We start from the raw sequence: 14416 nt of genomic DNA on the forward strand, positions 1-14416 counted from the left end.
GTAGCCTGTAGGGTCCAGTGGTCTACTTTTCCCAAATAGGGAGAAGCAAGTTCTAAAAGGTTTCGGGTTGTGATCTGACATGATTGGGCAGAAAATCACCACTGCATGAACCAGGTTTGTCCTTTGCTGTTTATAAAATACTTCTCCTTGTCTCTTTTGTTCTCCAAGTGTCTTTCATGATCTTTCTCCCTCCATCTTTCTATTTCTTCCCTCCATCTTATTCTCTAAAAACAATGCTAAATTACAAATAACTTTAGAGTTGGTACCAGTTACTATGGAACTGTGTGATATGTACCATCAATAACGCACCTTCTACACTGCATGAATGCACTTGGTTTCAGATGTGGTAGCAGAGTAAAAAATAGATGGTCGATAACACAAGTCCCAGTGGGAAACCTGAGAAAAACATTATAGGGTAGATATTCAAAGCTGGCCATGTGAGTAACTTAGCTGGATAGAACGTATCCCGCTAAGTTACAGTGTATATTCAGCGGCACGGCAAAGCCGCTGAATATATGCGTATGTATGTATGCACTTAGCCGGCTAAGTCTACCCGGCTACGTTTAGGCCTGCTCTATGGCACGTCTAAACTTACACTGATACTTATGCGGCTAACTCAGTAAGTTATACGGCTAACTTGCTCCGCCCCTGATCCACTCAGTGCACCTTTTTTTTTTGTGCTTGTAACTTTTAGCTGAATAAGGGAATTATACGGCTAAGCGGTGGCCACTGAACATAGGGACATATTCGGCAGCTGCTACTTAGCCACCTAAGTCCCGCTTATCCGGCTAATTAGTGCTGAATGCGCTTTGAATAATGGGGTCCTGTGTTCCTTTTTTATATAATTCTTTTCCTTGAATACCATAAGAACACTTGTTGTGCTCACCAGTAGTACAGTCAGTGTGTGACCTCCTGCAAACCTCGGTGATGTACAAAACTGGATATCTTATTAGGCATGTGCCTAGTGGAGCTATGGTCAAAAGTGGGGTAGGTAAGCTTGATTTGCAGAATTATAGACAAATCAATGATAATATTAAATGGGAAATCTTGCTACGTTTGGGGGAGGCGCTATAACTTGAAAATCAATCCTCCCCTCCTTCCTCCACTCCCCGGTTACCCTTAGGCGTGCTTCTTATTCTGCATCTGCTTCCTTCTCTGCTGGCCTCAGGAAGAGGTGTGAATCACGTGGGGCCCTGTAGTCTCATGGCATCTACTAGTCTTGTGTGTTCAAACTGAAGGAGGAGAGGCAGACGCAGGTAAGAAGTGCTGCTCTCCAGCTTGAAGGAGGAGAGAATCTTTTTTTTTTTTTAATGGAAAGCACATAGATCAACTGCAAGTGAGGGGTAGGGGTGGGGATGGGGAAGGGGTGAAGGCACTGAAAATGCACCCAAGTTGTGAATGTTGCCCTGATGTCAAAGGAATGCTAATGAAATCACCGAGAGCCGAAGTAAGATGGACTCAGTAATCACAAAACTGATAATTTCCCTTTCTTATTTATTTTCAGAGACCTCTCTGGTAACCGGCTCACCACTTTGTCATGGCAACTCTTTCAGACTCTGAGTCTTTTCGAGCTGTAAGTAGATCGTTTTGCAGCATTGGGTAAAGTGGGAGGAATGGATTTGAGGATGGGATCTCAGGGATTGAGGACATTTCTGTCCCTGGGATACGGACGTACAATAACATGGGCAGCTGAGACTGTCCAGTACTCCTCTTTCACTCGCCCTGTTTCACACACCTTAAGGCAAAAGAACATGTCAAAAAAAGTACAAACATATAGTTTTATATGACAGAGGCCACAGCTTTATTAATGTTAGCAAACACATGACAAAAAATTAAGCCAGGCAAATAATACAAGAAAAACTGTTTGCATCCGATGCATGGGCAGCCCAACTGCCACGGCTCAACAAGGTAGGCCACCTTCAGCCCAGCCTGGGCTTCAGGCATTATCCAAAGGAGCGCATCCACAAACCGGTCCCCTGTCGTATTCCAACTGGAGACCCCCATCAGTCATGTTTATACCCAATCTCACCCGCACCACTGTCATCTGGTGGACCAGCTCCCAAGTCATACCAATGGCTTACCAAGACCGCCTAGTGTGATCTGATGCCGACCAGTTAAAATAGATCCATACTGCTCGAAAATAAGAAATGCTTCATTTAGCACCCCTCCCCTCCCACCACTAGGCATAAGATGTAAAACTGTAACGTTACTGTAACCCTTTGCCAGGGGGTTTGTAATTTCCCCTAGGGCCATAAAAGAATGTTAGTCAGGGGCTGCTCTTGCCATCCTTCCCCTTCTTCCTACACCTCCCGGGGGTGAGCTCTTTCTGTGTGGCAAAAGGAAATCCTTTGTGGCCCAGGTGATGGAGCATCTCTCCTGAAGTGAGTGTGCCTTTCTGGTGATGTAGTTTCTTCAGGGACAAATAGACTGGACTTAGACTGGGTGTTCAAATAAAGTTTACTGATTATTTCCAAAACGTCAACCACTGTCCCACAAACTTTCCACAAATGAAACTGTACATTTGAACTATTTACATTGTCTTTGCTGGGGTACTTGGGTCCATCTCTCAAGTTCCTGGGAAGGGGTTTGCCACGTTCCCCTCATCTGTGCAAACAGCCCAGTAGATTGGGGAATCCTAGGAGAGAGCCCCACACCATGGAAAGATCCTACCCGAGTCCAAGGTTCAGTCTGATGCCCACAGCCTGTGTCCTGATCACTTTGGGGGTGGAGATCCAGTTGGGAAGCTCCCAAGGCTTGATGTTCCAACCTCAGATGACATCTTTGGGAGAGAGGCCTGATGTTCCAATTCTGCTTACAGCCTCTATCTCCTTCCACAAGTCTGCAGAGGGGTGGGGAAAAAACTCCACACTAACAAAAAGGAGAAAAATCCAAATGTGTCTATCCAAAATATCATACACTGGCTAGTACTGTCACTGGTCTTGCTTCCTCTAGAGAGTGAAGGGAGTCACTTACAGGTCTCCTGATCCTGCTCTCAGGAATGGGGGGGGGGGGGTGAGGTGTCACTCCTCAAAACCTAACTCAAAATGACCACACTTTCTCTACCTCTAGCTCCATCTAATGCCCCTGGGATAACCAATCACAGTCAGCTCAGTGGAGAAACTGAAAGAGAATGGAAAATCCCAATGCTGTTACTAGTCCTGTTGGTATGGGACCTAGGGCCATCTAATGACGAACCAAAGGATCGGCCACATAATTAATGACGAACCAAAGGATCGGCCACATAATTAAGAAAATAAGAGGGTGGTTAGAAGGTTGCCATCTACCATGGGAGAGCAAAGGAGGGTGAGTGTCACTTGCCTCCTTTCCTTTATTCCGCGTGGGAGGCCACTTCTCCACTTGGGTTCTTGCATGATTATCCACTAACCAGTGGTGGACAATCTTGTGCCACTGGAGCATTCCTTATTCCTCCCTGCAGTGAAGAACTTAAGGTTATTGAGAGTCTGAACTTGGTGAGACCTCATGTATCTGAAAGACTGCCTGTACCCCTACAAACCAACCCAGAGGCTGAGATCCAAACTGGGGGTTCTCCTACGACTCCCTGCTCCCAAAGATTCAAGGCTGGCCCGAACCCACAAGTGCACCTTCTCCATATTCTTCCCCAGGTTCTGGAGCTCTTTCCCAACACAGACCATACTGGCCTCCAATATACTATCATTCTATCTCACAGTCAAAACCTGGCTCTTTCACCAAGTCTAGCTTTCCGATCCCCATGGGCACCAGCTCTAATCTAGGTCATTGCATCTGCAGACTATCACCAACCTATGACAAAATGTCATCTTGTCCTGTACCATTGTACTATGCTATTGCTTATATATACTATAATATATGCAGTATCCTTCTATCCTTCCACCCTATAAATCCTGCCCCCTTACCTAGTCCCATTTTTTATACCATTTTTTTAATGTTATATTTGCTACCATATCCTTTCTCTCATCCCATTCCCCAATCTAATATATGGCGCTGCCAAGTTGCCCAGATGCAAGAGGGAAATTTTTGACCAGTCCTGGGCTTCACCTTACATTCCAAAGCAGTGTGATACTTGTAGTCTGTGATTTTAATCATTGAAATCAGTGCTGCAGGTCGCATAATGCAGAAATTCAAGACTGGCCTAAAATCTCCCTCCCGGAACTGGGTAACTTGGCAGCTCTGAATATATTCCACTGCCCTTTTACCCTTTAACTCCCACTCCTACCTGCTTCCTGATCCATGCATCTATGTATTTCTTCTGTCACACTGATGTATGCTACTAAATAACCCCGTACCCCGCTCTGAGTTCTAAGGTAGTAGAGCACGTAATAAATCCTTGTAATAAATAAATAAATAACCGATGCTTCTATGTCATTTCAAGCAGACTAACATGGCAAACACCCTACTTTAGGCATTTTTCAGGATTCTGAAGGCAGCTCATACAGAATGACGAGGAGGAAGACGTTTTTGGTTTTATATCCTGCCTTTCTAATCCTAACAGGAATGCAATTTAATTTTACACATTTATACTCTGCATTTTACAACAAAAAGTTGAGCAAAGCGGATTATAGCAATCACCATCAGCATTAATAAAACAGCAGGCCTTTAATACCAAACCCGTAATTACCTCTACCCCTGGAATGCAGTTGAAATCTGCTCCCCTCCCTGCATTAAAACTGAGCCGACTGCTTTAGATTTAAACTGCTGTAACAGGGGCGGCCAACTCCGGTCCTCAAGAGCCCACAAACAGAGCTTAGCTTTCAGGATATCCACCTTGATTGAATATACATGAGATAGATTTGCAGATGAATTGCCCTTACTGTATGCAGATTTATCTCTTGCATATTCTGAAAACCAGGCCTGTTTGTGGATCCCTGCGGACTGGAGTTGGCCACCCCCTATAACCTGGCTGCTCTCCTGCATGCATGAGAATCAAACTGACTGTCGTAGAATAACAGCAGTGTTTTCCCAGCCCTCTTCTAGAGACACATCTAACCAGTCAGGTTTTCACGATTGCCACAATGAATATGCATGTGATACATTTACGAACCTTGGGTCTCCAATATATGCAAATCTATCTCATACATATTCATTATGAATATCCTAAAACCCCCAATTAGTTAGCTGTACCTTCAGGAGAGAGTTGGGAAACACTAAATTATGCCAACTGCTATAACCACCCTCACATTATATATGAGTGCCTGTTACAGCCTATTGTTCCACCAAAATATTATGTATTTATGTCGTTTAGTCATTATTACTTATGTGAAGTTCAATCCTTACTGCTCACCTTCCCCAGACTAGAATTGTTAACCTCTTACACCTAGTAGTCCCTAACTGTATGTTGCCATTCTAATATTTTCAACCCTGCCTTAGGTGAATTTCTTATTGAAAAAGATGGGTAATAAATTCAAATAAAAACAGTAAAAATAATCATAAACCATACATTATACAAAAATTAACAAAGTGAAATAACAGTAAATCCATCCTTTATATCCCCACTATATTATCTAAACCCTCAATCAACATATCCCTTCCTTTCTGTTACCCCAGTCATACAGCACCTATCTTCATACCTAAAAATCTATTTCTCTGACAACTGGCCAAAAGACCAAGTATTAAAAGCCCTGTGAAAAAGCAAATGACTATCAATTTCCTTAAGATCCAATGGCAGAAGCTTCCCAAAAATGTGAAAAGCATCTAGTTTTTGTCCTGGCTCCCTGCATATCCTTAGGAGTAGGAACCACTAACTGCTTTCCTTGGCTAGAATAAAGAGGTCTGCCTGGAATAAAATAACTAACTATTTCAACCAAATGCAAATGCTCTAAATCCTTCAATGCTCAAAATGTCAAGGATATGATCTTAAATTGGACCCCAATAGTCAACTGAGCAGAGACAGAGTGATGTTTAAAGCTCAGCATTTGATTTGCAGAGCCTGTCTATGGCTCTGATATTCCTAGGTATCTGGCTGATTTGTTGGTAGACTAGGTTTCTTCATGATCTCTTTGCTCTTCACAATAGGCTCTATTGGTAGTGTCTGGGATGACACAAGTTAAATTGATGCGTATAAGGCAGAGGGCATCTAGTTATTTCAGGCCTTGGTCGGGGAACTCTGTGCCACTAGAGTTGTAAGATGAATTAAATTTAACTTTTTGCAAGAAGTTGACATTCTGGTTCTTTATATAATTCAGTGTTTCCCAGCCCTCTTCTGGAGGCACACTTAACCAGCTGGGATTTTAGAATATCCATAATGAATATGCATTTGAGGGTTCATAGAAAGAGTGTGGAGTTGGTTTTAACTAATTGATGATAAAGTATGTGATACAGAAAATGTGAATAATTATTTTGATAGGGAATTTAAGGGAAGGTGGGTTGGGGTCTGGGTTGTAACAGGGTGATGGTGTTTGATAAGAGAGGGGAGGGATGAAAGGGTGGGAATTGAATTGGTTGGATAGTTTGGGGGTTGGAGAACTTTGTAAGGGTAAAGTGATAATTGTTAAATTTTAATTGCAACTGTTTGTGATATAGCTTGTGGGTGAATATGCCTATTGTAACTAGCTCTGGGCTAAAAAGATGAGCATACAATCAATGTAACTATATAAATAAAATAGGTAACCAGTGCAGAGCCCTCAATATGGGACATCTCTTTCCCACCATCTCTTACCAGAGCTGGCTCATGTGGTGGAATTTAGATTTGATTGCTCAGCTTTCCACTGGAATTCGGTTCAATTGATGATTTGTAACTTCTGCAAAAGCCTCTGCAGCAGCTCCACAAACAATGAGTGACGGTAATCGAGAAGGCTAAGCACCGTCGAATGCATCACAATTTTAAAATCCTCCGGACCGAAACAAGCCTAAGTTGTTTTACAAGCCTCATCTTACATAAGAACATAAGAACATGCCATGCTGGGTCAGACCAAGGGTCCATCAAGCCCAGCATCCTGTTTCCAACAGTGGCCAATCCAGGCCATAAGAACCTGACAAGTACCTAAAAACTAAGTCTATTCCATGTTACCATTGCTAGTAATAGCGGTGGTTATTTTCTAAGTTAACTTAATTAATAGCAGGTAATGGATTTCTCCAAGAACTTATCCAATCCTTTTTTAAACACAGCTATACTAACTGCACTAACCACATCCTCTGGCAACAAATTCCAGAGTTTAATTGTGCGTTGAGTGAAAAAGAACTTTCTCCGATTATGAAAGCATTCTTAACAACTGTCCTAACCTGAATATTTAAGGACAATCTCAAATCCAAAATGACCCCCAAACTTTTAATATTCACCCATTAAAATATGACTTATTGAATGCATTGAATTGTAAGTCTTAATAAGTACATATTTTTCCTTGAAAACCAATATTCTAATAAGTAGTCAATTTCTGTTTTTACATACTCTGTAATTCTGAGCATTGAAAAATAATATAGCATGAAATATTCATATGAATATTTTTTCTCCTAAACTGTAGCTAGGGTCCTTCGTTTTTCAGTTTAAACCGATTTTCACCCGTAAATTCCTGGATTTTTCCAAAGGTGACAATCCATCTAAACTGATATTCACGCTAATTTTAGGCTGATTAAAAAGCTGCTCCAGAGTTGTAGATGCAGCGTTTCAAGGCCTCCAGTTACTGCTGGAAGCCAGTGCAGGCCAAAGCTCCTGCTGTTTCTCAAATCCCGCCCTCCACCAGTGAAAAGTGCTCACCCTCCAGTGCTACCCAGTGCTATGTTTCAAGTCCCACCTCCTCAGCTCCTGAGCAATCACAGTGCCTGCTGCCTGGTGCCATGCGTGCATTTGAAGCAGGCCCTGTCCACCAGAAGCACTTCCTGGCAGGCTGCCTGGCCCTGCACGCAAGCAGAAGTGCAGTGTTGCAGAGCACAGGAGTATCAGTACGCTGCTGCTGCTGAGGGAGAGAGAAGAAGCCTGGAACCAACACCTGTAAGGATGCAGTGTAGATTTAGGGGGAGAGGGATATTCTCGGCAGGGGTGTGGAAGAAGGGAGAGGGATATACTAGGAAGGGGAAGAGAGTAGAGATGGGGATGCTGCTGAATGGGTGGGTGGGAGAATCAGCTTAATATTGTTTTATTGTCCTGGCTTCTGTCCACCAAAATAAACTTCTATATTTATCCGGAAAAATGAGTCATTTTTTAAACTGATTTTTTTTCCTGTTTTTGTACTTGTCATAATAAATCCTAATAAATTCCCAGGCAAAATAAAGAACCATAATAAACGAAAATGAAGGTCCCTAACTGTGACATAGTAAAATAGTAGCATAATAAGCGATGGCAGTAAAAGACCAAATTGACCCATCCTATCTGCCCAGTTGCATTTTGTCCACTTGAATTTGGATTTTCAAAACCCATGCTTAAGGCAAATTATAATTCAGGTACACTAGAAAGGTTCCTGTCCCAGAGAAGGCTTACAACAATGGGCTACTTCTGCGCTCCAAGTTGGGTAGATGCACGTATTAATGTCAATATGCATCCCAACACCAATATTTTCCTCCCCTATGTCTTTTACCGGACCTCTTCATTCCTTTCCTATTACTGACCGGTGTCCCATATATCTGTCTCAAAATCAGTTACAGTGATAGCATCCACCACCTCTGCTAGTAGCCTATTTCAGGCCTTGCCACCCTTCAGCTATTATTATAAGACCAATACTTAAGTCAAGACCCAGTCTTCCTTGTCTTAATATCAAGTTTTACAATAATCCCCACTAGGTGTGTGCAGCCAGAAAATATTTGTTAAATTTTTCATGTTCTTTTACGTTTTCCCCCATTCATTTCTTTGATTTATTCATTTTTGGGAAACTTTAATTTCAGTTCAGAGCTTACTATTTCAATATTGTGCACACCAAAAATGAATCTACCAAATGCAGATCCCTGATTTTTCTCCAGTCATCGTCAAGATTAGTGAGACTGCTGAAAACAAAAATAAACAAAATATGAAAAAGCAGCCTCTGCGTGCTCATTCAGGTTTGGATTTTAACCATGTTCCTATCAGGCAGGTTACCCCTGATGCCTTCTTGGAAACCCGGTGCTGTCGCATCACCGCTGTTTTGGGTTGTAACTTCTGCTCTGTGCAGGCTATCCAATGTTTTATTACCGTCTTCCTTGCCACAAGGGATCCTCTGAGCTTATCCTATGACTTTTTGTTGTTGTTGTTGTTGTTTTTAATTCTATTGCCATTTTCTGCCTCCGCCATCATCTCCAGGAGTCCATTCCATACGCTCTCGCCACCCTGTCTGCGAGGAAATGTTTTCAGATGTTGCTCTTCGGTCTGCTCCCCTGAAGCCTGCTACTGTGACCTCTTCATATTTAGCTGCCCTAGGAGGCTCATATATGAATGATGCTTCCTGGTCCTCGGTCTAACACAGCCTCTCAGATCTTCCTTAAGAGGTCTGATAGCATCTCTAGCAGGCATCTGAGGTCCTCGCACTATAGTCTACTGAATTATTGATAAAGCATTGAATACTCATTTCAAAGAATAAATTTGGCATTAAATCAATTCAAAGCTGCCCCGGTGACTTGTTTTGTTGAGTTTTTAAAGTTGTTGGTTCAGAAGACCGAGGGGGAGGGGGAAAATGCGGGAGTGATCATGGAGGGATTGGGATTAACAACACATTTATCCTGCAATGTGATCTATATGGCCATAAGGAATAAGGAAGTAAAGGAACTTATTAAAGAATAAACACAGCCTTCCAAGTGGGAATAAAGGTGTTATCATGCCCCTTAACACAGTATATATTATTTTGTCATGGTGTCAACGCAAAAAAAAAAAAAAAAGCAAGTGAAGGAGAACGCAATAATACTGTGTATAGTAAGAATCATGATTTTAGTAGCATTTCATTACAAATAGAAGTAATCGGTTTTGAGCAATACTTTTTCATTTTTTATTAACAGGTTGTAATCAAATTACAGTACTATAGATTAATTTTTAAATCTCTGTAATAGTCTAACATGGGTACATTAGATGGCATAAAATGGTCTGAAGAATTGATTTATGAAACATAGTCCCAAAGTAAAAAAAAAAAAGGATGTTTTATGACTGCCTAAGACTGTTTTGAGCTTTCTGTGGAATTTATTATCCTGTTGGCACACAAGCAGTCTTGCACATTCTACCACAAAAGCTAATCTCATTTATCTGTTTATTCTGGTTAGATGCTTAGCCATTCAGTCACCGAACACACTCAAGTTCAGTTGCGTAAAAACATAGCGACGTGGTAAATGCTGGTAGATAAAATCCCATCTGTTGGCCCATCCAGTCTGCCCACTTGTCTTTTTCTCTGGTTTTCTACCCCTATTGATAGAGATCATATGAATCTCCATACATAAAACAGTGCCAGCAGCTCTCCTACATGTCTTTTACCTGACCCCTGAATCCTGTTTCTATTACTGTCCAAACATGCTCCCTTTCCTGTACTTGTCAGGCTCTGTTCATTACACGGATGAACTCCACTGTGTTTGGTGACTTAGTAGCATCAATAACAGGTTTTTTAAAATGTTAAATTCTTCTTCTTCTTTGATTCAGTAATTTGCTGTCATCCATTTGGGTGCCTAGCTTAATTGGAGCCTGGGGCTGTCACACCATAAACCTTTCTATCCTTTCCATTTTTTCCCCAGTTTCCTTCCGAACTTTCACACATTTGATTTAAAATCCGCCTACCACTTGTAAGCATGCTCCTAATTTTAAATGGTTACTCGATCAAATGTACTTCGCGTGTCTTCCTTAGGACTCTGTTGGCTTTAACACATGTCGTAAGCGGATTTTAAACCATGCTCACTCGAAGGACATTCCCAGTTTTTCCCAGTCAGTCCATTATCTTGTCCAGTCATCTCAAAGTCATCCAGTCCCCTCTGGTTCTTCATCCTGCACTCTCCCAGCTGACTCGGACCCTATGATTTCCGCAGACATAAACCTCATCGGGAGCAGCAGTAAATATGCGTGGCTAAGAAGCTGCCGCACGTTGCGGCCTCCGTTTTAAAAATATGTATTTACACGCTTAACTGTATGCCCATGCACTGCCCCTTTTCTGCCCCCCCCTTTTTTTTTTTAGCTCGCACATTTTGTATACGTTAGGGATGTGAATCGGGCTTCGGACGATTGAAAATATCATACAATATTTTCAAAATCATCAGAAATCGGGGGCTCCCCCAAAACGATAGGAAAACCCCATGATATTGTTTGTGGGGGTTCTCTTATTGTTTTGGGGGAGGGCGGGAAAAACGGCACACAAAAATAACCCCTAAACTCACCCTGACCCTTTAAAACTAATCCCTTAGCTTTCCCCACCCTCCTGACCCCCCAAAAATTTTTTTACAGGTACCTGGTGGTCCATTGGGGTCCCGGGAGTGATCTCCCGCTCCTGGGCCATCGGCTGCCACTAATCAAAATGGCGCCGATGGCCCTTTGCCCTTACCATGTGACAGGGTATCCATGCCATTGGCCGGCCCCTGTCACATGGTAGGAGCACTGGATGGCCCGCGCCATTTTTAAAGATGGCGCCAGCCATCCAGTGCTCCCTCCATTTGACAGGGGCCGGCCAATGGCACAGATAGCCTGTCACATGGTAAGGATCTCATTGATTAGTGCTAGCAGAACCAGTTCTGTCCCATGTCCTTTTCGAATAGGCCCAGAGCGATAGAGGTATAAAAAAAACAAAACCATGTATCTTCCATGAATGTATTCAGTTGTTGATGCTCCAATTTTTCCACTTTTTTTTTTTTTAATAAAAAGGGAGAATTGGATGCTGGGCGATCATGTTCAGTTTTCTTAGGGTCCAAATTCTGTTTTGTTTTTTTTTAAGACTGGGCTAATCATTGATTTCTTTAAGTTCTTATTCCATTTGGCATTAATAATCCCAAGAAACCACGGTGACCAAGGCAGCCATACTAAATTTAACTAACCTTGATGAGAAACGATCAGAAGGCCATAGGGTTCTTTAGTAATTCTACAGTCATAGTATTTCCATATACAGTCAACTTTCCACAATTGAATGATGAGAAACTATTTGTAAGTGAAAATTCTGATGCCACATCACTTGTCAGACATCTGTTTTCAATGTCCATAATTAATGTTCCATAATTAATCGCCCAACACTTGGATCAAAATTATTTGTAAAATATTCAGCCAGGTAGGTCAGACATGGCCTCACCAAAACAATGCACAAATGATCCTGAAAGGGAACTTACAATCTGGGACAATTCTGAGGGATACATTTTAGCTGAAACCAATAAACCAGAAAAAATATTCCTTTTTTGGCGTTAAACACAATCTTATAATTAGTAGCTGTCTCTTTAAATAAAGCTTTGATTAAATCATATCTGTCTTTTGAACTGCCATACCTGGTGTTTTAACAAATGCAAGCCATCATTAAACTAAGGAGAATTTTTCTGAGGATTTAAATAACATTTTTTGTGGGGTAAATTCATAAACTGATTGCATTTATTCCTACAAGTAACTCAATTGCCTACAAGTGACTCAAGAGACAACATCTGACATTATTTGGGATTTATATTTACTTATCAATGTGAGATTTTTTAAATCTTGATTGTCAACAAAATTTTATTTCCCTTATAAATTATTTTAATGTGGCCCAAACTATTTTATTCAGTTCTTTATTATTTTTTTTTAATTACACCCTTGCCCTTCCCAAAATCCTTCATGCAGGTATAACAGCATTACTATAATACCTGTATGATGCCCCTTTCAAGGAATGTTAAAGAAACACAAATCAGATCATCATATATTATCAGAATACTATGCACACAGATGCATTCTTTTGTAAATAAAAATCTCTCAGAGAATAAGCAGAATACAGTGAAATGTTGGTAGAAAAATGAATCTATGGCTGTGGAAAGAAATCCTTGGGGTATAAAAAGTTTTAAGTGTTTGAATGGTCCCCTAGGTTACAAGATTTCTAGTTGCTGAGCCAGACAAGTTTGAGTCAGCTTATACTGAGTCCTGGTTCTCATCACGTTATGATGTAAGCTGGGCAAATGTTCCTGCCTATTCCGCTTGGATGCCATTTAGATTAGGATGACTCTGTTTTTGTCTATTTTTCTGAGCCAGCATTAATCTGACTCATGGCATAATTTTCTGCAAGACAGCTTAGCTGGAGGGCTGACAGCTAGAACAAAGAGACAGGACTGTTGTTCCTGGATTTTTTTTTTTTTTTTTAACGAAGAGTGGTAGATAGGGGCTATGAGGGGATCTGTTCCTTTGCAAGTAAAGGATGCCCTGTGAGCCCAAGAGCAATACAGCAGCTTAGAGAGGTGCAAGAAAATAACGAGGCATTTCACCAGAGCGGGAAGGGTTGACAGCAGCTCCATGAGAAGCAGGAAGCAGTGTAGGCACCTAGTCTGCACCGGCTCATTCAAGATGCAGGCACCAGGTGGAATTCCACCTATCTAATGCTGCAGAGGTTGGCGGACCAATGGATAGCCCTTCATGATGTCTCTGGAAAGTGAGATCAGTGTGGATCACCCCCTGGGGGCATCATGATTGGCTACCAGGGATGCAGATGATATAGGTCATGAAACCCTTGAAGGGTGCTATAGAGGATCTCAGTTCCACAAGAGTCATGCTGGGTGAGGTCATTCCCATAAGTCAACATACTGGAGAATAAATTAGTGTGGGGTGAGCAACGGTCATACATTCATCCTTGCAAACTGGTTGGGGCCTCCTTGAGTTGAGTTACAGTATACTATATATATATATATAGAGAGAGAGAGAGAGATAGATAGATAGATAGATATTAGCGTAAAGTGTCTGACCTTGCTTGGATAGCCCAGTCCAGTGGTTCTCAACCTTTTGTCTGTCGGGACACACCTGATAGATAGTTCTCACATGCGTGACACACTGAAACATGACAGTCACAAGACTAAATGTTAACGTACACTTTGCATCCTCAGGAACCCCACTGCCCCGCCCCTCAGCAATGGGTTTAAAGCAGAACTAGAACATTCCCTGTACAACTCATCATACAAAAAAAAAGATGATTTGATGTTATCTCAATAACAGCAACAGAAACTTCCTCTACTACCAGGCACAATAGCCCTGCTTATAAAAAGACAGCAGTTCACCACCAAAGCATGTCCTATTGAGAAAACACAACAAATAAGGTGAGGAATTTAACTAGCCATGCTAATTAAATACCTCACCTCATTCCCACACACACAGAACTGACCTCACCAAGTACAGAAAGACCACAAATTACAAATAGAGACAGAAACTGGAATGGAAACGCTCCGGCGTAAGTTCCTGTTCATTGTACACCGACGTGATATCTTTGATGAGCGGCGGTATATAAAAAACTATAAATAAATAAATAAATAAATAAATAAATAAATAAGCCACTCTGCATGCAGTGCAAACCTGGAGAAATGGAAGCCAAGATAAGCACCTAACATACTCCCAGGATCTGCAATA

The 14416-nt window shown here is 41.6% G+C and overlaps 1 protein-coding gene across 8 annotated transcripts in view; it reads left to right on the forward strand.

Moving 5' to 3' along the window:
* NTRK3 (neurotrophic receptor tyrosine kinase 3) overlaps window positions 1-14416 on the forward strand; it is a 932433-nt gene that overhangs the window by 454452 nt on the left and 463565 nt on the right. For all 8 annotated transcript variants that reach the window (XM_029575291.1, XM_029575284.1, XM_029575285.1 and 5 more), the window contains exon 4: window positions 1505-1573. In XM_029575291.1, coding sequence (XP_029431151.1) covers window positions 1505-1573 — 69 coding nt within the window. The remainder of the gene's footprint in view (window positions 1-1504; window positions 1574-14416) is intronic.

Source organism: Rhinatrema bivittatum, chromosome 13 (genome assembly GCF_901001135.1).
Source record: "Rhinatrema bivittatum chromosome 13, aRhiBiv1.1, whole genome shotgun sequence".
In the NCBI taxonomy this organism is placed as follows: domain Eukaryota; kingdom Metazoa; phylum Chordata; class Amphibia; order Gymnophiona; family Rhinatrematidae; genus Rhinatrema; species Rhinatrema bivittatum.